The sequence below is a fragment of the Calonectris borealis genome, chromosome Z (genome assembly GCF_964195595.1).
Source record: "Calonectris borealis chromosome Z, bCalBor7.hap1.2, whole genome shotgun sequence".
NCBI lineage: Eukaryota > Metazoa > Chordata > Aves > Procellariiformes > Procellariidae > Calonectris > Calonectris borealis.
The window spans coordinates 67,636,666-67,660,433 of NC_134352.1; the positions used below are offsets into that span (position 1 = coordinate 67,636,666).

The 23,768-nt window shown below is 36.1% G+C and overlaps 1 protein-coding gene across 1 annotated transcript in view; it reads right to left on the reverse strand.

The window, feature by feature from the left end:
- The window catches only part of MTREX (Mtr4 exosome RNA helicase), a 47,172-nt gene that overhangs the window by 13,532 nt on the left and 9,872 nt on the right, over positions 1–23,768 (reverse strand). Inside the window, exons 10-18 of the mRNA XM_075137448.1 lie at positions 23,465–23,567; positions 23,195–23,326; positions 21,923–22,002; positions 20,396–20,506; positions 19,212–19,313; positions 17,593–17,718; positions 4,475–4,625; positions 2,466–2,638; positions 2,094–2,162 (exon numbers count right to left, since the gene is read on the reverse strand). Of these exons, the coding sequence (XP_074993549.1) occupies positions 2,094–2,162; positions 2,466–2,638; positions 4,475–4,625; positions 17,593–17,718; positions 19,212–19,313; positions 20,396–20,506; positions 21,923–22,002; positions 23,195–23,326; positions 23,465–23,567 (1,047 nt within the window). The remainder of the gene's footprint in view (positions 1–2,093; positions 2,163–2,465; positions 2,639–4,474; positions 4,626–17,592; positions 17,719–19,211; positions 19,314–20,395; positions 20,507–21,922; positions 22,003–23,194; positions 23,327–23,464; positions 23,568–23,768) is intronic.

Consider the following 23,768-nt stretch of genomic DNA (forward strand, 5'->3'; position numbering starts at 1 on the left):
GAAATAAAATTTCTTACTCAAAAATATTTGGGTTTTTTTTATGAATTCCAAAGCGAATAGTTTCTTTGCTGCCTACTACAATGTACAATATATAGCAAGCACCACTGCTTGAAATTGTCTACTGTAATTAAGGATAAAGTGCTATTTGTATTCACAATTTTGTAGAACACTGCATCGTGAAATTATGCTGGAAAAACATCTAAATATAATTAATAACGAACATAACTCACAATGACTCATGCTTTTGCTTTCACATTGCAATGAACAAAGAGAATTACTCAGCGAAATACAGACATACTATAATCCTAAATGTCAATATTAACTACATGTATTCCTCACTAGAAAAAGGACTTCATTAAAAACTATGATACAGCGAAGAAAAATTTACAACTAAAGAAAAACTAGTAATATAGACTGATTTCAACATAATTTCTAAAGGCAAATCCAAAGAACTGTCACAGCTTAGAAGCGGATGAAGGTTTAAAGACATGGCATAATAGTGATATATTTCCAATACTAACTAACTATACTACTACATTAAACAGTAATGGGGAAATACATCTGTATCCCAGGACAAAAATGCATTGAATAGACACATTAAAATGCGTAAATTACAGCTTCTTTAAGTCATCTGTTTTGCCTCTGCTCACAGAAACTAGTCTTTCCGTACTGATTTTAAAAGTTACATAGCCTTAAGTCTGTTCCATAATTTTCAGCACCTATTGTCATTCTTTCCACAGAACTCAGAAGGAAAAATTCAACCCAGCTGCTAGAATGACTTAATGAAAAAAGCACTGCTGGAGCCAGAGTCATCTCCTGCAGAACAGACCATAATTTCAAAGCTAACGTTCAAACCTAAAGGCTTTATACAACAGTGAGACCAGATAGGGAAGGCAAATATATATGTGGATAAAATATGACACAGATAGAAGAATGCCTCCAGTGACACAGAAGTTGGCAATTTTACATAGAAGGGGGAAATCTTTTTTAATGCTCATGTAGTTCTATGAAAAAAGCAGTCTAGAAGCAAAAGTTTAGGCAATAGCAGTAATAGTCCAGTTTGCCAACTTGAAAAAGAAAGAAATGAGACTTTCAAAAGGAAGATGGAAAACCAAAACACAATCTCTTTTAATAAGTTCTGTATGCACACAATTTTCTCATTTCCTCTTTAATGAATATATATTAGAGAAGCACCAAAAGGTGCCACAATGTACAGGCGCCACCAGAACTTGACAAAGACAACTTCTCATTTAGACCTAGTAATTAATGCCAATGCTCTCCTGCCAAAATTACAGCAAAAATGCCACCACAGAAAAATACACTTTAAACTTAGGTTTTAATTCAGCCAAGCAGAGTAGCCTGTCAAAACATTTCTGAAAGGGAGATCAAAACATCATCTCCAGGGTTATGCGGAGACCAACTATAAAAATGGGTTTTTGGAAGGAAAACCAAATCTGGCTTCTATTGCATCACTGCCCTCTGTATTTTCTTCCACATTTCCCCGAATCCATTTCTATTGTTTTCCTCTCTTTGTATTTTAACTTCCCAACCCTCAACTCTACAACGTCTCAGAGGACAAGCAATTCCCTGTCTCATGCACTAACATAGGACTCAAGACACAATTCCCCAGTTTAAGACAACGTTCTACATAGAGCCAAATGTCAGTCTCCTTGTGCTCTCAATCCTCACTTATACAGCTTCTATCGATTTTCTGAGAGTAGATAATACAGTATCTTTCTGATGAAAGCTTAACGTAGCGCTGTTAGGGATGTCTCAGAAACAAACTAAATAGTTTGAAACGTTTGTAGTGCCAAGTGCACTTTTGAACTACTTATCCCAGACACAAGCAAGCATTTCCTCCATAAATATGCCAAAAGTTAAAAAATGAACACAGGACTTAAGGTTTGTCCCACATTCCACAGTTTTTTTTCCTTCATTCTTTCACTTCAGGAAGGCCTGAGCTTTTTGTATATCTGGGGTGAAAGGAAAATTTTTTTGCCTTTGAAAACTACAAAGAAAATAGGAGTTTTATCTTATTTTCAGAAGAAGCAGTAAGGTATATATTTTTCTAATGGAGAGAATGTATATTTTACCTTAACATTCGATTTCTTAGAGAAATTAACAACCACTCCCCATCCAAAGTCATCACCTTCGTTCTTCACCTGAAAATATTACAAGATGTTATAACATAACCCATGTATAATCACACCCTAGCAAGAGTATCTTTTTGTATTTCTGATATTTACAACAGCAATCGTGGACAATTATTTATCATGAAAACAGTATTTCTTTTAATTCATTGCTGAACATTTAACAAAGAAACACAACGAAAGTCAAAACTGTTGCTTAGTGCAATGCATGTAATTTTTCAAGATGGTAAACTGGCAGACACAAATGATCCCTGCAAATTTCACAGACAGGTAGAGATCGGAAATAAAAACAAAACGAAAGAAAAATCAAATTACCTTTACCAGTCTTCCTGGCTGCAGAAAGGGCAAGCAATACTTTGGTTTGTGAACATATTCTTCAATCTCTTTACCCAGTTTTGCAAGCTGCTGTCGGATTTTGTAGTATATGACCACATTTTCTTCATTGGGAATCGCTATTTTGTTGTACTGTCCTTCCAAATTATTCACTCCTATAATAAAAAGTAAAATCTCATGGAAATTAATAACTTTACAGATTTAGAAATCAATGTTTCACTTTCAGATCTACTTAACTAGTATTTTGTCACCATTTTTGGCATTCATTTTCTACTTACAATAATCCATTCTCTGGAAAGCTAGAAATCTAGAAATCTGTCCATTAAATTTTATTTATAGGAAATTAAATTTTAATACTTTTTTTTTTTAAATAAACAAGCTTGAGAAAACTAGACCCCCAAGCTTGAGAAGGCTAGACCCCCAATTGTCCAGGAATCACTGATTTAGGGTTGCACAGAAGTCCCACAAAAACTTGCAAAGATTTGTAGGTATTCACCATCATTCTTCTACCTCCTCCTATGAAAATAAGATTTCTCAAAGATATCTTCTAACAAGATGTCTTCCAACAAGAGGAAAGTTGTTAGAAGATGTTCTTCCTCGTCTGTTTTAGGCTCCGATTTCATCAGTTGGAAATCAGTATTTTCTTCCTCCAACATTTTTACACCTTATTTAGGCAAATCAGTTTTTATTACAAGCAACATGCTTCATTCTCTCACACTGATAATACCACTAGTAAACATAAAAAAAGGATACATTATAAAGATATCTTTTTCTTCTCTACCAACTCACCCTATTGCATGCTATTTGAATGCACATGGGTGACTCAGAAATGCCACTTCACTGGGACATGAGACACATGTGCTCCCTATTTTTAGGTGCCAGCTTTTTAAAGAAAAAAGCTAGCAATCCATACTCATGGCATGATTTCCTCCTTGATCTAAACAACCATTTCTCTCCTTTGTGTTTTTAGTTGCAGCTGAAGCGATTACAAAATTCTAATGCCCAGTATGGTGCCTAAACAAAAAATGCCCAAGAAATATGAAAACTGTTCTCCAGCTCCATTCCTCTATTTAAATAGCAATGTTGGAATGCTAGAATGAAGATCTAGGCATGCCAATCGGAACAGGGAGGTTCTCAGGAAATACATACTACATTTGACTACTACTGTCTTAAATACTGCACCTGCAAGCTAACAGAAACTCTGCAAAAGGAATCGACCCCCTCCCTCTGCACGTCTATCAAAGCTACACACACACACACTGTCTCTCTTAATATTCAATGAACAAATGAACAGATGAACTGCTCATTCATCAGTGGCAGAGGAAGTAGTTACCTCTCATGTTCTTAAGATTCTTCTGGGTTAAGTTTTGAAAGAGGCCTCACTCTCAAACACCGACTGAGATTTTTGGAAACTGACTTTGGCTCACGAAAACATACTATTTAAAGATCATGGCTCAAAACTTAAGTTACTCAGTGGAGTGCAAATAATGTCTCAGTCCTCTCTGAATTTTGCTTTGTATTTTAATTAAACATTTTTTCCTATACTACTCTGAATGCAGCGTGCCTGAGTTCTTTCTAGAAATTGTAATGAGATATTAAAATTACATTTCTTTTAGCTAAGTTCTGCATATCAAAAAGGAATAAGACTTTTCTTTTCTGCTCCTCTAACAAGCCGCAAGAATTTTTAAACTGTTTTTCCTTCGTCCTGTCCTACAGTTTAGCAATGTGACAGCCATTCTTGTCTGACTTGAAGAGGAAAGCTCTCTTCACAGATTGACAGCACCTATCAATATGGGACCTAAGAACAAGAGGAAATTACTCTTCCTGAAACTGTAACATAACAGCAAATGGTGCAGTGGCAACTGTTGGCAGGTAGACAAGAACTGCACAGGTATAACGTCGTATAAGCGTAACGAAGTGTAACTACCCAATCTGACAGTCCAGCCTCTTTTATACTGACTCTCATGAGTACAACAAACAGTAATACTTACTTTCTACTATTTCTGGAATAGTTCTGTAATGTTGGAACTGATAGAAGGATTTTTCTAACATGTATTCAGGGTTAATTTCTTCTACTCGAAGCAAGTTCAATACCATGTTGTACGTCAAGTGGAATGCACTGTTTAAAGGATCAGCTGAACCCTGAAAAAAATCCAAGAACACTGTCCAGTTAAAAAAAATTTAATTGCAGCATATAAGAACATATCAAATAAATCATGATGCAGAGTTTTATATGAAGAGCTGCTCTGATGGGTAGTACAACTTATCTTGAATTTAGATTACGTGTCTTATCAAATCCTAAGCAATTTTATTATGCTGAACATGTAACAGTATTTATATCTCTCATCGTAACTATAGTTATACTACAATATTATAAATTAGATCGGAATGAAATGAAAACTTCAGATGAAAAACTTAGATGTTTTTTATAGTCTATTATTTGGATTCCATTATTTCAACTTTAAAATAATAGTTATTTAACTATTTAAAGCCATCCATTATTTTAACACTCTGGAAAAACTCATTTGCACACCTTTTTCTCTTAAGACTTACTGATCACATTGGTGTCTTGGGAAGTCTGTTCAAAAATAGGTAGTGTACGACTTCTTTAACTTAAGTAATGTCTCATTATAAAATTAATTTACTTTGCAGGTTGCCTGAGAGAGATTGTGGACTCTCCACTTGTGGAGATACACAAAAGCCATCTGGACATGCTCTGGGGCAGCCTGCTCTAGATTACCCTGCTTGAGCAGGGGCTTGGACAAGATGACCTCCAGAGGTTCCTGAAAACCTCAGCCATTCTGGTATTCTGTGAAGTTCGATTTTTTTACAAGGTGGTATTTACAGGTATTTTGAATGACCTAAGAAGAAAAGATGCTGGGAAAGTATTGTGGGGAAATATTGGATCACTACCTTCTGTCCCCATTCTTATTTTCTAAGAACATCTGCTACTGTCCTCTGTCAAAAAAGGGTACTGGACTAGGTAGGTGCACCTTTGGCCTGATTCACCATGGATGTTATTATGTTCTTACCCAAGAGGAAAACCTCATTATCATAAGAAGAGCAAACATCTAATTGATACACATTAAAACAACCAGCTATTCAAAGAACACATAGAACAGTTAAACAGTGTCCAAGGAAGATCTAGAAGACCTCAACACTACAGCCCCTCCAAGCAAAGGGCAAACTTAAGAAACTGTCTCAAATCTTAACTGTCAGCACAAACAGCCATCCTGATAAACCAAATAAGAAGTCGCTGCAACCAGATGAGAGAGACTCAAAACTTCTGAAGTATGAAATCGCCCAAGTGCAGTGCATAACCTTTCATCTAAAGTAGCACTGGTATCGAGGGAACAGGTGCCTGACAGTTCTTCAGAAAGGATCCAAGGGAAATCCAGGAGTTATGAAGCAGAAAATTACAATTTCTGTGCAACAAAAGGAGTGGAAACCAGAAGCAACAGATAGCCGGATAAAACACAGTAGAACAGCAGCATGAATAGACTTTTTATAAAACCAAGTTAGATCTCACAAATCTTTCAGAGCTCTTTGAAGATGTTAACAAGTACATGGATTATCATACCTCCTTGATTCCTGAAAAGATTATGACAACACATTCCGTACCCCCACCAAACCAAGGTAATTAAGTCTTTAAGGGATTTGGGAAAAAAGCAAATTCTTGTGAATCACTAAACAGAAAACCAGTGTAATTTGGTATTTTTTTAAAAACAAAATTTCCCAGTGGAGACTCAGAGAGGTCTGGACTTACAAGAAATCTAGAAAAGGCATAGATAGAAAAATAGCTAGGTCTGCTAAAAATACTACTAGATCACCGAAGACACCAGCAATCCACAGAGTTGCATGATGAGGAATAAAATGGCACGTGAAATTTAATCTGAAAGTATACTATAAGAAGATGAAGTGCAACAGTTTGCAACGGTTTAGTATTTACTGCTCATTAAAGAGTGACCTATACATGAAATAAAAGAGATATACTAAACAAGTGTTGTCATTTCAACAAGGCCTGTGAGTAAATTCAGTTATGATTAAACATTTTAAATTAATAACAACTAAAACATACAACAAGAAAATGAGGATATTTCAAGACATGTTTTTCATGCAACTACACGACTGCTGAAAGTTCAACATATTCTACCAGATATTTTAGAAGCTCAGAGAGGGCTGACACTGGGAAACACGCTCCTCTGCACTTTCTTTTAAGCTCAAGATTTGCTTTACCTAAACCCAATTATACTGTATCTGCTTGCAACTCATTTCTTTGCCTTTTGCTATACAGTAAGGTATCTAGCAGAGATACTCCCTCATCATACATAATAAAAAAAGCACAGGCCATTAAAAAAACAACTGATGATTAGTTTATATATGCAAATGCTGAAATTCAGATACAGTGCTCTCCTACATCAAGCAAAGTCTAATGAATTTTAAATGACATTACCACAATATACACATTTTTCTTTCAATTTTAAATGCACAGTCAGGAATTCTTATACTACATCCATTGATACAATGATGTCAGATTTAATAACAGACAAGCAGCTTGAGTCTAAGACTCCTTCACATGTAGTAGATCTAGGAATATTGTAACCCCATTTGCTTTATGTGAGATATAGAGCCTTATGAGATTACCTTACAAATGTCAGAATCCTATTCACTGTATGATTATTTCATCTCAGAAAAACCCCACCTGTTAAAGAGAAGCCTTCAGCATATGTTTATACTAAGAAAGTACCAACATGAATACATGTAAAACAAGTTTAAGATAAATCATATAGCCTAATGTTTTGCTTTCCATGGCCAGAGACTCATTCAGTCATTCTAGCTTACATCTGTGAGTAGATCATAAATACATGTAGGTTTTCACCTCAAGTGATGCACCACAGAACAGAAATACCTCTTAAATTAGCTCATGAAATGAGGGTTTAAAATAACACCGTGAGTTCTGAAATTACCACAAATGGGCTTCTACTAACAGAAATGTGTCAATAAGTACGACATCAACAGCTGAGCTGCAGTGTGCAAAGGAAAGCTCAAGTTTCTACAAATATCTCTGGTCTGATACCCCAAAGAAACATGAGAGAACTTCTATTGCTGATGCTAACCAACGTATAACACAGCTTTTTCCTTAGACCTGATAAAAGGATTATGTACCCAAGCTCTTGTCTGTTTTTCTAAATATATCAGTTATTCTAGGAAAGAGAAATTACCACTCCCTATAAAGCTTGCTTCTCTACAACAGAGAATGCCATTTAAAGAATGGCATTTACTAAAGAACGGCGCAGCAATTATGCCAGTGTCAGCTATTGGTGGGTCAGATTCTTTCCTACAGCAACATCCACTGCTGTAGCCAGGCATCAACTAAAGCAGCTGGAATACACCCACTAGCTGGCTACAGCCACTGGCGTATCTACAGACCAGCAGAGACTTGGCAAAATGCTGCTGTGACTGCTCCGATTGCACTATGAACCCCTCTTTCCATGCCTGACAATGTTACATAGTTCTAAGGCATAGCTTACCTGTGTGCTTGCAAGATTATCAACCATTTGAAAGAATAAAATCGTGTCACACTCTCACTTAAACGCTATCATAAAGTGAGAAAAGAAAACAACGAACTTTATACAACTATAATATATGCACCAAACATGCCAAACAATTCCTGCAGATTCACTTTACGGGCTTTTTTAAAATCAGTGCAGTTGAACTGTGAGGAAGGAGTGATTTAAAAACAAACTAAAAACCCCAGCTATTTCAAAGATTATATAAAGCAGACTTATTTGAAAGGCAGCATTTGAGCCAGTTGCTGATGTGGTAATTTTTATTTTAAACACATGATCAGCATTTTAAAATTTGAAAATAAGATCATCCTATTAAGACAAAGCAGTTAAAATACGAATCCTGTTTTGGCAAAAACGGTGTTTTTTGTTCCTGTTCCTTCATCTCATAAACACATCTTTCTCCAAGTTTCAGAAATTCCTGTTTTCTTAGTGTTTTTCTCTAGGCAATATTACCTTCGAAATCAAAAGTTCTGAGAAGCTTATTTTTTCTGAAAACTGGAACTGTTACTTGTCCAAATTAAATATAACTATAGTAGCTTTACTGTGTTATCCCTTCAGCACAGCCAGTGAATTCTGCGGCGTGCGTTAGTCACTACTGACTACTCCGGGCTATCAACAGACTTGCATCTAACAGGCAGCAATCACCTGGATGCCCTTGCTTCATTTACCTAGTAGCAACATATGGATTTTGCAGCTGCATTAGGAAACCTTATACCAAAATACAGTTGTTCTTCTATACTAAGTACACACAAAACATGAGCAGACAATTAGCCTTTTCTGGCAAATTGTAAAGATTGGCATGATTATTGAAGAGGCAATTAGTGGCTACCGAAAGACACCTGTCATATACATATAGTGGAGGGAAGGGAAGAATAGGAGGGAGGGAAAATGGGATATATTACTGACAGGAAAATGGAAAAGGTGGGCCTTCCCTTCCTAACTTGCTCTTGAAGAGCCTACACAGTATGAGGTATTCAATTATCCTGGATTTTGCTTGCTGCTAAGATATAGTAATAGGCAAATCAGTTTAACTTAATTTTCTCCCTGATGGTTTGCTCCTCTTGCAATCCCTTTCTCTGCTCAAGCCCTGTACCACCAGTTCCCAGATCGATTGCTTTTCTTTCTTACTTTCTTAAAAATATTGTGAAACATGTGCATGACATTTAGCTCACTCTCTACCATAAATCCTCCTGTCACAATTCATCAACCTTCTCTTCAACAAGCTAGGGCACGCAATCATCTGCCTCAAGTTCTCTTACTCCCTGAGGAAGCCTTTCCCTTGTCTCCAGAGAAAAAGCTCCATATTAGAGAAAGGAAGAACCACCAACCACTCATGCAGAAGATCAGGTAAAAGCCTAACTGGTAAGAGCTGCAACAAAAGTTCATGAGAAAGACTGCCTTGAACGGGCATCAGAAAGTCACTTTCAAACACACGTTGTGTCCGTGACTTTACTATTGTTGAACTACCATCCCAGTTCTCCAGCCTCCTTTCTGCAAGTAATCCTCCTTCTCCTCCCTTCAAAGAGGGACAGTCCCCCCCACCCCAAATCATCAACAGACAGTAGCAACAGATTTATTTCTGAGTATTTTTTAAAAAAACAGTATGCTTTTGCAAGCTTTTTTATCCCTCTGGATGAGAACTGCCTGGATACATGAGAACAGTAGATACATAAACTGAGGTTCTCAGAAATTAATGACCTTTGTGTGCTTGCAACCACTTCGCTTCTTGAGAAATTTTAAGCCATCTTACCAGTAGTACCCTCACAAGTTTTCCAAGATTTGGGTTGCAAAAGAACGATTAGTTTAAGCTGATAATGTTAAAAATCAAGAACATTACTATAAACAATTCACTACAGAAATAACTTAGTCAAGAACTATCTGAAAATTATAGCCGCTATACACCATGCCTTGTCAACATGAACAATTTCAGAACAGAGTCTCTTCTTAACACCATCAAATCATCCAACAGGGCATTCAGATTTACTAGTCCTACCATTTCTTGACCACATAAGCTAGAAAGATACAAATACTGGGGAGGAGGAAGATTAGTGTCTGGAATTGATATTGACAGGGTTTTTTCCACAATTTTTTTATTACTGTTGAGACTTGGAAGCCTTGTCTAACCAGAGATGCGAGAGCTGTCATTGCTGCATTATGGCACGTAGTATTGAGCAAGACATACATTTGGTAAGGGTTACTCTCTCTGTTCTTTCTTATAGTGGGAGAAAAATATTTACATTTTCAAAACTGTTCCCATGCAGAGAGAGGAACAAATTTTGCACATAACTCTCTTGCTCTCCAGCCTTTCACCGAAAACATTTATAAAGCTTTCACAGGGAACATAAGATGGCAAACACTGTCTGAAACTACCTCACAGGGACATTACGAGCTAACAAAGATGAAAAAGGCAACTTGCAAAGCAACAATAAAGTACCTTTCATAATGACACAAATCAGATACACTACAGGACATATTTTACGCCATTTGGTCCACTGACAGTTTCATTTGCTTATCAGTGTTTCCAGAAATAAGCTGAATGAGTGAGTTTCCAAAAAGGAAACAAAGAACCGCTTTACAAAAAGAGCAAAGAACAGAACACATTGATGATATTTAAAGTCTCTCACTTTTTTCTTCATAAGGGGGAAACAAGTACACTTAGCTGTCTGTGACAGTCGCCATTATGAATTTTTATGAAAAACCTCATTAAATAAAAATGCAAGTGACTGCTTGATATATCTGTAATACACAGAAACACCTTTAGTGAAATACTAATTAACAGCACACATTTTTTCCACAGATCAATGATATAGTTACCACATGAATAATCAGATCTCCCTCAGAAGTATCAAAAAAGACTGGATAGTTATACTGATAACAGGATCATCCTGAGCTACATTAGCATAACTGCAAAACCAATAAAAATCCCTTCTGCACGGTTATTTCCCGTAGAACAGCTGAATTCTCTCCATGATTACACGCTAAAATCTCATTGACTTTAAGCAGATTTTAAATTAAGGTTAGAAGTTAAGTACCTTCCTGAAATTTCTGCAGTGCAAGCTTTGTAAGAACAAGAAAAGTTTGGCAGTTTACAATAAAAATTAAAATGTCACACTAAAGTTATTTTTATCTACATTTTGATAAAGTATCCAAAATGTTCGTGTCATTAAGATTCTCATCTATGTCACAACTTTAGATTAGAAAGAACATTATACTGTCCTCAAACTGCTAGTGACAATCTATTTCTTTAGATTTTGCAGCAGCTTTTCCAACAAGTGTTAGTGCCAACCTCCAGCTGAAGTCTATTTCCCTCCCGAACTAGGCTTTGGTAAATTTCTCAAATCCTGAGGCATTTTTTTTTTTCCATACAAGTAAGCTTTAAGTCAAACCAAAATACAACAGTATAATTAAGCTGGCATGCTAAACTGATGTTTGCAGACGGACTGAATGCTGAGGGAAGACAGTCTCACTAGAAGGCTTCACCTGCTGTCTTATGCATAGTCCCAAACAAGAAGATTAAATGGAAAGCTGCTACTCACTCACAATTTATGGGAAATGAACTGAAATACCAGTTTGCTTCTCTAGAAACATCTTCAAAGCATTTGGGGAAAAGTAAATGGAAAATCTGCACACAGAACAGTTTTAAAGGGCTGGACAACCAGCAGTACTAAAGATTCTGTGGAGTCTTTATCACACTTACTGCTCCCTCAGTAAGGACTGACTCCAAGCTGGGCGGGAGTGTTGATCTGCTGGAGGGTAGGAAGGCTCTGCAGAGGGACCTGGACAGGCTGGATCGATGGGCCGAGGCCAACTGTATGAGGTTCACCAAGGCCAAGTGCCGGGTCCTGCACTTGGGTCACAACAACCCCAGGCAACGCTACAGGCTTGGGGAAGAGTGGCTGGAAAGCTGCCCAGAGGAAAAGGACCTGGGGGTGCTGGTTGACAGCCAGCTGAACGTGAGCCGGCAGTGTGCCCAGGTGGCCAAGAAGGCCAACGGCATCCTGGCCTGTATCAGAAATAGTGTGGCCAGCAGGAGCAGGGAGGTGATCGTGCCCCTGTACTCGGCACTGGTGAGGCCGCCCCTCGAATCCTGTGTTCAGTTTTGGGCCCTCCACTCCAAGAAGGACATGGAGGTGCTGGAGCGTGTCCAGAGAAGGGCAACGAAGCTGGTGAAGGGCCTGGAGCACAAGTCTTATGAGGAGCGGCTGAGGGAACTGGGGTTGTTTAGCCTGGAGAAGAGGGGGCTCAGGGGAGACCTTATTACTCTCTACAACTATCTGAAAGAAGGTTGTAGTGAGATGGATGTTGGTCTCTTCTCCTAAGTAACTAGCAATAGGACAAGAAGAAATGGCCTCAAGTTGCGCCAGGGGAGGTTTAGATTGGACATTAGGAGAAATTTCTTTACCGAAAGAGTGGTCAAGCCTTGGAACAGGCTGCCCAGGGAAGTGGTTGAGTCACCATCCCTGGAAGTATTTAAAAGACGTGTAGATGAGGCGCTTAGGGACAAGGTTTAGTGGGCATGGTGGTCTTGAGTTGATGGTTGGACTCGATGATCTTAGAGGTCTTTTCCAACCTTAATGATTCTATCATTCTATAAAAGTGAAGTAGTAAGCTGTATCATTCCGTACCAGTTTCCATACAGGCCACCACATCTTGTGCAAGAAAACATTATTCATAGACAGTGTATCAAGATAGCCTCTTGCCAAAGAAGCTTGTGCTGCAATTTTGCCAAACACTGCGTTGAACAACTGCTATGCTCTAGCCTGCATCTGATTGTACCTTGAGCTTCCTGATAGAGATTGTCAGCAGCTCCCTGTTCTCGGTGTCTGTGGCAGCCACACATAGCTAACAACCTCCTCTTCTTTACTTCAGACAGTCCTAAGCATTTAATTTGCAAAAAGGACCTCTGTTGATGCTCTACTCCCGTGCTTCTTGCCTGACCATACTGTGAAATTCAGTACAGTTTGTAAGAGCAAAATGAGAACTCACTGTAACAGAACAAATCTTACCACCTGAAAAAAAAATTCCCATTCACTGGAAGGGTTTTCTATGTATTAGTCAACGGAGATCACTTGAACAAAAACACACTAATAATTTCAAGAGCGTCATGTTAATGTATATGGGTATTTTAAAGAGTAAAAAAGACTAGAAACAGTTTTGCACTGTCCTAAATTTACCTAACAATAAAAACAAAAAAGCACCCCAAAACGCAACCGCTCAAACAACAAAATCTATACTTTTACATTAGGTAATTTTTAAAGTTTTACTATTTTTCAACCCAATTCAAGACCATATACACCTGCATTTATTTCAAAACACAGAAAGACCAATACAGGAGCAGACCCATGGCCTATCAGTCAATACCAGACAAGCCAAAAGAAACCTCACAGTCAAAGATTAAGCGAGCTACTTCTGCATAAACCGGTATTTCCTTCCTACACATTAACCATTGTTTTTCTTGAATTCTGATTTATCACAGTTTTTTTATAGTATTACATAACTATGGCATTTCTCACAACCTGGCCAAGAGTTTTAGTTGCTTGTTACAGTTTCTATGTTAGAAATCCACAGAAAATTACTGGTGCCCAAAGCTTACTATTAATTCCTTTTGCAGACGGGTAGCTATGTGTATGCAAAAATACTAACTTCCATCAATTTTATCAGATAGCTCCTGTTCCAGAAACTTCCTCTTCTAGCAACTGAAGCTTCTCACCACCTCCTCAAAATTTCCAATCTTACATTTATTCCTGATCAGCATAAATTTATTTATTTTTATGTAAATATTGCTTTTCTTTGTACTTGGGAGTCTGAAAGGAACAGCCATATGTGATACATAGCAGATGATTAAAACACAAAATATATAATGATGCTGCCTCAATTATAAGGGAACGATGATTTGCCCTTTCAAAATTAAGGAACTTTCCAACAACTACACAGTGGTCATATGAGAGAGCTGTGCAAATAGGTAGGAAGTTAAAGAGAAAAGTATTAAACTGTCTGAGTTGCTATCCTGTTCATTTCCCTGGTACAATAAAACAACATAAGAGTCAAAATAAAATACAAGAAGACCAGACGGATTTCTAATAGCAGCATAAAGGACAAATAAGCACAGTACTGCCAACTCTACAAATGAAGGCCCTGCCAAGGAGCCAGATGTAGCTAGCGGAATATCTCCTACAGCTTGGCATTGCGGCACTTTATGTTCCATACGTAAATGACAAGGAAAGCATAATACTGTATATTTTATCTGGCTGGATGAATGCTTTCTTTCGATTTTTCAGTCCGTCTAACTTCCCCTGTGAAGGAGTAAGTAGATGCAAAGAATTCATACACTCAAATTCAAGGCTAAAAAAACCTACTTACATTAGCACATTTTCTTTCATTATATAATTATTCATTTCCATAACGTAGTTAGCTTAAGATTTTTGTCTTTTAGAGACATAACAGATTACCACTGTTCAGTATCTGCAGGAATACATGCTTGTAACATGGCTAAATTCCAACTAGGGAGGTGCTGCTCTCATTTCAAAGGCCACCTAGCATCAAGAAGCTTTCCACTTCCTACCTAAACTAACACAATGTAGCTAAAGATTTTAATTAAGGAAACAAAAAAAAATTTCCCATCAAATATTTCCTAGTATTATGCAAATGTAAAACTATAATTTACTGTCTTCAGAAAGCTATCCAACAGTATTGTAAGCATTTACTTTTACAGATTTGTGCAAGTCACCAGTTTAGTAAATATTTAGTGGTTAAATAAATGCTAAGGATAAACAAAAAACCTAGTTACACTGCAGAAGACAAATATATGTTACCGAGTTTAAGAAATATTTACAAACTTGTAAGAACTCCATCTCTGAATTTAAGTTTGACGTACTGTACACAATGTCGCAATGAACAGCTGCACAGCTGCAGCAATACTGCTGATACTGAAATACACTCAAAGCTCTCACTTCCCTGATCGCAGTGTTAAGCAGCTGATAACATTATTCCTAGACGTTTTGCTCTAGTATTCAGGAAATGGTTTGGATCAGTCATCTATTAGGGTTGAAGAGCTATGATAAAAACGTCCTATGTAAATGTCCTATCATTTTCAATATGGCTAATTTATTTCTTCTGAAGTTTTCCTTATAAATCTTCAGCTTATCCTGGAGCAAAGCCACAATACTTGATGTGACAGCAAAATACTACCGCAAGACATGATCATGATCTTACTACAGACAAACACTGTCAGTCGGTAAGTAAAACCTAATTCAGACACACTTAACGATGAATACAAAATGTGAGTATTGAAGAAGTGTTAGTCTGTATATATTCTTGGCCTGAAATGAAATTTCCTCTAAGTGTTTTGTATTTAAAAAGGAATATAAGAAGTATTTTTTATGTTGTACTAGTCATCTCATAAAAGATTACTTTTACTGGCTTTTCAGCAATTGGCTACAGAAGCATCAATACCTTCATTATAGCCCCTTCTGATCTTTTTCAAATAAATCTTAAATTCAGTCCTTGCTCACAAGTGAAGTAGTGAGAAGAATTAATGAAATACATGAATTTATTCAGATCAGTGGAGAAGAACCAACAGATAATATAGAAAGCAAAAAAGTTGCCATTATTTTTCCCTTTTGTTTCCTTATAATTCAAAAGGGGAAAAAAAAAATCAAAGGGCTTATCGTTTCAATAAAGGAAATATTCTTTATTAATTTCCTTAAAAACTAGACAAAAACATAGAGATAGTATCAAAAAAATGTAAATTATATACTATTTCCTTTTCTCATCTTAATTCATGCAGATTGAGTTCTATAGTTCTCAAACTACTGAACTTACAAACTTAAAAAAACCACAGTTTTTTTCAACTCTGAACAGTTGAGCTTATAGAGTAATCTCATAAACTCTGAAGATAAATAATTGAAATACCAATTTTTCTTAAGCTATTTACAATTATTTCATATAAATTAACTTTTGGGGATATTATTTATAAACTACAGATTACAAGTACACAAAATTAATGCTATTTATAAGGAGTGTTTTTTTCTTCTCTCATTTTGTATCTCCTGCTGTTTAATAAGTATGCCACAAAATTACATCTATTTTTTAAATAGTCTTAAAAACTCATAAAAATCCAGTTAAAATACTGGATATAATAGTATATCTCAGAGATATACACATGCATTCAGTGTGCATGTAAAAAAATAAATATATGTCCGCTCCACTGAGAAAACACAAATCAAATCAAGACTGAGAAATAAATTCAAAACCTAATGCTACCATACATTAATACGTTCCAACATTTTTGAAATTTCTTATTTTACTAATTTCTATTAGCCATAATGTAGCATTCATGAAAATTCTGACTTTAAGAAGGCAAACACTACCTGTGTATAACAGTCATCTAAAGTACACATTTCTTATGAATTAACAGGTAGCACTGACAGAGCAAGATACACAACAAAGAATCCACACCTGCATAATTAACAGCAGCCACGTACATATTTTACCCCTTGTTCTTCATTTGTCTGAACAAAATAGAGAAATATCGGCATCTGATTTTTTTTTTTGGCAACTAATACATGCTTTTTATTAACATATTCTGATGCTGACCTAAGATGATTCCCACAATTTATACAAACTTTAATAATACTGTAAGTGCCATTTTAACACAAATGACCTGCTATTTGTACCAAGACTACAAGCTCCTGAATAGCGTGCAGAGTAACTCTCCTAGTTTTCAATTTTAACATGTGTGCACAATTAATGTAAGCAGCCAAAGATAGACAACACACACAACAGAATATTATGTTTCATTATGGTGATTTTTGCCATGGAATTTAAATAGAAGTGTAATGAGTGCAATGTTTCACATTCAAATTATAAAGCAAGAGGGTATTATTGTAATAATCTGTAACAACTTCCATTACGGTTTGGGGAAGCCCTATAATCTAATGCCCATCGCAGCCACAAGGGTGGTTTTTTTCAACCTCTTGATTTCCAAACCTCAAAGTTTCCTACAAGCGCTCTCAATTTCTCCATAGTTAATTTTAGCTCACTGACAGCCATCTCTTCTTCTTTATTATATGTACCTCATTTTTTGCATGACTTTGACGAGTTTGTCTATTATACTGGAAAGTCCATTAACAAAGTTTTATTTCACCACAGAACCTAGCCTTTAATAATTCTTGCGAAAGCTCAGCAAAACTTTTCTAGTTCAGCAATATCCTTGAACTGACTGTGGTCAGCAAGAAACAAACAGAACACTGCAGTAGTAGTGATATCACTAGAAAACAGGATATAATTCTACCTCTCCTGACTGAGATCCCTTTTATAGACAGAAGGATGATACTAGCTTTCTAATTTTGTTTCACAATAGAAACTCCTGCTCTAATGAGAATTCAGTGAAAGCCAATACTCCTTTCAGAAGTTGTCATCTCCTACCTGCATAATCTACATACTTTTTGTTCTAGGTGTATAATTTTACACGTTACATTATTCAAATGAGAATAAACTTAGTGGGGAGGATTAAAAAAAAAAGTTAACTTCTCTCCTACCTTCAAAAGCTGCTTGCCAATTGTTGGACTCATTTTTTCATCCACCATAAGAATTACTATTCCTCTGTCATCCATACCTCGACGTCCTGCACGACCTGACATTTGAATGTATTCACCTGAGGATATCTAGAATAAAACAACAACAAAAAAAACCCAAACATTAGAAAAATAGCAAGAACATATAAAGTGTTATTTACAATTATACAGTAAATGACCATGATGTATAAAAATTAGCAAAGGAGAGTTATCTAAGACATGAACTTTTCACAGATAGAATTCATTGATCAGTCATAACTGATTACTAAGCTACTAAGATATAAATCCATGATTATGAATAATGTATCTCAGCAGCATAAGTTAACTAATGGTCCCATAGCTACAGTGATTTCCGTAACACGGTGCATGATTTTAATAAGCACAAAAAACATTTTACTAATGTCTTATGTGATGGAATTTTGCTGGGCATGGTGGTGATTATTAAAATGTAATACATCTTCAACATACTGACAATGCATCTTCACCATCTTCAAATAATGTACCATTTAATTCAAATGATTCAAATATAACATTAAAATACTGATACCTAGCAAGAGCAGTATTTCTACGCCTAATAACCGTGAAATTGAAGAGGTTGTAAAGAACTGGGACATGGACAAGAGACAGCTATAACTGGTTCCCTATGTCTCAGCAAGTTATCAAACAGGTTATTTTGTCATCTGTGGAACTTGCATTCCCAACAACTTCCTGAGTTTCACTTTAAGTCGGATCTCAAAAACTACTTAAGGAAACTGCGCTAAATCATTTTAAAAGCAGGAGTTCCACATATCTGGTACCTCGAAGGTAGCTAATTCTCGCATATATCTTAAGGACATGCAATCAGACTGAATGAATCGTGAAACTGAGCAGCCCAAAGGAAGATTGAAGAGATTTTTACTTCATAATGCACATCAAGTCACTTGTCCTGTTTACCACAATTTTCCCATCTCTGAAAGATGAATCATGACACTTACTTATAAAGTTTTGCTGTGATGACTTGTACAGCCTTATTATTATTTATGTGTGAATCACATACCTGGTTTTAATGTTTAAAACTTTTAAATTATTTGTTTTCCAGCTGTTTAAGAACCTGTCTCTCCCTCCATACATTTCTGTCTTTCTGTGGGCTACCCAAATACTCTGCTATAACAGAACAATCAATACTCTCCTGAGATAAATGATCTCTTTTCTTGGGTCTGTCAAAACCTAATTTTAGATCATTATGGTAGGATACTGAGCCCACTTATTCTCCACATTCCTCTGACACAGAAGAAAATACTTGGGTCTCACAGTTTCGGACAAGTTGTGCAGAAGTCTTAGTCTAATCCAATGTCTGCTGCTAACATGTGTTTGATGCTTTTTTGCTGTATCTATTAAAATAAATAATCCCATGTATAATCTGAGGACTCTTGCCTTCAGGAATTTGTACACTGATTATAAATGGATTAGTGAACAAAGAAGGATTTTTGAAAGAAAAAACTATTTTCTACTACATTGAAGTGGATATGTTAAGAGTAGATTTAATCCTGGTAGGGTTTACATACTGCAATTCAATTATTCTACAGAACCTGTTTTTCACTTACCCATCGGAAATCTTTTCCATCAAATTTGCTGGCACTCGTAAATAGCACAGTCCTGGCTGGCATATTAATTCCCATAGCAAAAGTCTCTGTTGCAAATAAGGCCTAAGTAAACAGACTAAAGTTAAGCAAGCAAAAACAAAGGCTCTTAAGCAAATGTGCAAATAGTCAGAGATTGCTACACAAAACCTTTCCAGATTTTACTACTTATGTACAGTCAGCACAGGAACATAGGCACATTCAATATTTAAAAACTGGACCAAAAACATTCTTTCCCCCTTCCTTTATTTCCTCTGGGAAAACATGAAAACTAGTTAGATGGGACCATGTGAAAGACTCCAAAAGAAAACACAAGGGGGTGCAATTTATACTAATGAAAAATAATAGTTAATTTCCACATTCAAAGTTTGCAAGAAGAAAATAGCACTTAGCTACCCGAAAAAACCCCACAACTTTCATCTAAAGTTAGATTTTTCTGATTGTCCCTGAGGGCAACCAACAAACAGCTTGGTAAATGTCTATAGTCATTTCTAGGAGTAAAATATAAAACAGTTGAAGAAAATGTTAAAGTTAGATATTGCAAGTTTAATATTTCAGAATAAAATCTGGAATACTTAAAACTAGAGTTGTAGTTGTGCACTAACCTAAGACATCTATGGCAAAGTATTAAAGACTAGAAACTTGTCCTTATAGAGAGAAGAGAAATAAAAACAGCTTCAAGAACTGTTTTTTCAGATAGAGATGGAGGCATTTATGCAAATATTTCCATTTCTCCAGGGAAGGGAGCTGCAACCAATAACACCAATTAACCTGTGCCACTGGAACAGCTACAGGCTTCCAGAGGTGCTGCATGCATTTGTAGAAGCCAGTATATAGAGCCACAGAACAGAGCCTTTCCCTTCATATGTGTGTAGCTCTCTTTAAAATTGCCTAGTTACTGGTCCACACAATGTTCAAAAAAAGTAAGTACTAAGCCTTATGCTTCCTGCATAGAATCACACTCAAAACACAAAGCATTCTTCAGTTTGGCGTGTGCAATGAGTCTTTCACCCTTTTCAGTCAAGGAGCAGATCTCCACTATAATATTAACATACATTCTGAGCTAAGACATACTTCTTGGTTTTTCAGGATTACCAACTGTGTATTCACAACACAGAAAAATCTAAATATGGACATGAAATATTTACCTTTATAAGGCCCTCAGAGAAAAGAATTTCTATGGTTTCTTTTAAGATAGGAAGCAGACCACCGTGATGGATACCAATTCCTCGCTTCAGAAGAGGAAGTACATGCTCAACCTGGGAAGAAACATACAAAGAATAGTAAACAAATTTTAATATTCATTACTAAAAAATAAAACCTGTGTGGAAAACCTTAGTGTTCATATAATTCACTATTTCCTGATTTTAAATACAATAAATACTCCTTCAGTATTATTTTCCAGTTAGAACTAGGAATGATATGAAGGGTAAAGCCAGAGGTCAATCTTTTCGGTAGACTAGTCTTAAATTAGGTTAGGCCAACTGTGAAGCTATACCCTAATTTACACATGCAGTTAGTATTTAAATTTGCCTCTAAGAAAAAAAATTGCCTCATTTAAAATAATTTTTTGAAACAGTGATCCTGGTATGCATAAGATATTTTGCTTCAGTTTTAGTTGCAATGATTTCACTTATTGATATGTGCTGTAGAACACTGAAGTCAGCACCTATGAGAGCCACACAAGGAAATTTAGGCTGTAAATGACTGAATTAATCTATTAAATTCTAAAAACATTATACTTCAAACAAATACCTACATAAACTTAGCTTTGTTGCTGTTTTTTTCTTTGAAAACAAAGATTCTTATTAACAATCTATGAACACTTGGTTACCACCCCAAACCTAATTCTGAGAACATGTTTTTGAGATATCACTGTCCACAGAGACCAAAACAAATTACTTGGGTATAACGCCATTGTTGCAAGCTTACAAAAAAACCCAGCACATAACACCTTATATATTGGATTCCTATTTTCCGATTTTCTCAAGTTCACAAACAAAACAGGTATGTGGAATCTGAAGCAAGTAGGTATGGCCAAAAATTAAATGGTTGTTTTTTTCAAGGAGAAATTGCCATGCTCACAACAAAAATCACTACATTAAGAAATTATGAACACAAATAAATAAAGGAAAGACGGGGGTAGAAAGAAATTATAGATTTAGTATTTGTTACAAAAGTATTGAATCCTGTAATATTCTGCCCATTTACAGACTTGTATTTTACCACTGTAAACACAGTCACTTCACTTATTCATTATACAATAAATTAGAATGCAGATGCATCAATTCAACTTTTTGAAAGGCTCAGCAGTCAATACCTGATAAAGTGCATACTGCACTCTCATTTGAGCTATTTCCAGACAATTTTAACCCACATATATCTCTTTATAAGCCTTTATGTTTACTTAAAAACATAATCAGGAAAAAAAAAACCACAGGGTAGGAACTCCATGGTTAATTTTGGCACATGTCATTTGCTGGAATCACAACTGGAAGGAATCCTAATCACTGAGTCCTATTTCACAATGCCAAGGAGCAATGCAAGAGATATTAAAACCTGGAGAGACGAGAAAGTATCCAGTTCATGATTTCTGTACCCACTACAAAAGACCCACAGCCTCAGAAGTTGCGGAAAACAACAAAAGCAGTTACCCCTATTCAATCTCCACTCACCTGAGGAAGCTTTTTGTCCTCATCTGACAGACAATCAATTGCATTATTGAACACTTCTTCAACCATCTTTTTTTCTTCATCTAAGAAGGCAATTTGTAAGTTATTACAAAATCTAGAAGGCTAATATCATATGTAAATAAAGTGTTACCACATTCTAATATTTACAGAAGTTTACAATAAAAACAGCGTGGAAGACTGTGAAGTCTACACAAAACCACCCACATCGGGTCAGACGATCAAGACTTGAATGTGAGCCTGAGGGGGCCTAACAGTAACCAGAAGTAGATGCTCAGGGGAAAGGAAAACAGAACAAACCTGGCAGAATAATCCAAACTTCGGCTATTTCCAAGCTTGGGATTTCTCAGTTTTATGTACTTTCCAACTATTTCACAAACCTCCCCGTTTCTCTTCTACCTACTAGTCCCTGTCTGTATGGACATAGAGGCTCTTCCTCTTACCCATTAATTCTCAATATTTACACCCTTTCTACTTAAGTAGTACAAATATCAAGAATATATATTCAAAGGTACGACTGAAGAAAACTTATAAAAATGCATCTCTGCACTTGTGCATATTTTTACATTTTCTGATAGAAACGGCTGCATTATTTTGCAACACTGAACCAGAACATGCAAGGATTGGAGCAAATAAGCAAGCAAGATCCCTGAACGATTCACAAACATGAAATTTCTTATTTCTGTAACAACTCTTAACATTTTTGAGAAGCGACGAACTTAAACTTATTTTCCAAGCTTCGTCTTAATCCAAAATTAAATAATCTTCTTTGTTTACCTTTTGGGTTTTTCTTTAAGGAGAAGGGGGAGGAAGGAAAGAAAAAAAACTGGTGGAAGAGTTGAGAAAGAACATTCTAGTGGTTTGTTATACAGTTCTTTTGAGAGAATACTCATTTTTCTGACGGACATAAGATGAAAATTTTGGGAAATACATTTGTTATGATCAGTCTTCTCCCATTATGGCTAGAATTTTTTAGGAACTCTTGTGCTATTACTACAGTGAACAGGATTTTGGAGAACGAAATAAAGTTTAAAGTAGAGGAACAATTCAACATTGTGATAACCAAGTATGCTTTGTGCACCAACAGTTTCTTACTGAAAATAGCCTGATGTACTGGCATAGTAAATGAAAAAGCAATACGTATTTTTCCTTTGTTTTTACACAAGAAGTCCCAAAGGAAATAGAAATATCTAACCAGAGTAACATTTCACATCGAACTACAAATTGTGAATAAAACTGTATTTTATTTATCTGTACCTGTATTGAAATCTAACTTTGTCATCTGAAGTGCATAGGCTTCACAGTCTTTCTTACTGAAACTGAAAATAATCACAGGTTGGAAATTCCTTTCCATGATCATCTTCACAATCTTAAAAACATTTGAAGGACCTGCAGAGAGATTACATTAATTTAAACGTAATTTTAGCAAAAAAAGTACCTTATGGAACAATTGAGACAGAAGCATAACTTGCATACAACTTTGTTGTATTATACAAAAAGTTTCTTCAGAATGGTATTCAAACTCACCTTTCGTTCCTCCTTTCCTGCCTTTCTGGTCCCCTTTTGCTAAGTCTCCTGCATCTCTAAGCACTTGCATTGCTGTATTAAAATTATCTTCTCTGAAATCTCCCTAGATATAAAACACAACCTTTGTAAGCAATTACTTCTTACATAACTCACTTAAAAATACTTAGTGCTTTGCGTAGCCAGTACCATTACCCCATATTTACAGGCAAAAGGACAAAAACAATGCATAAGCTAGCAAGTGAGTTTACTAGGTCAGTGGCACAGCTCAGAATTACATTGGTGTCTCTGAAGTTATTGCTCGTTG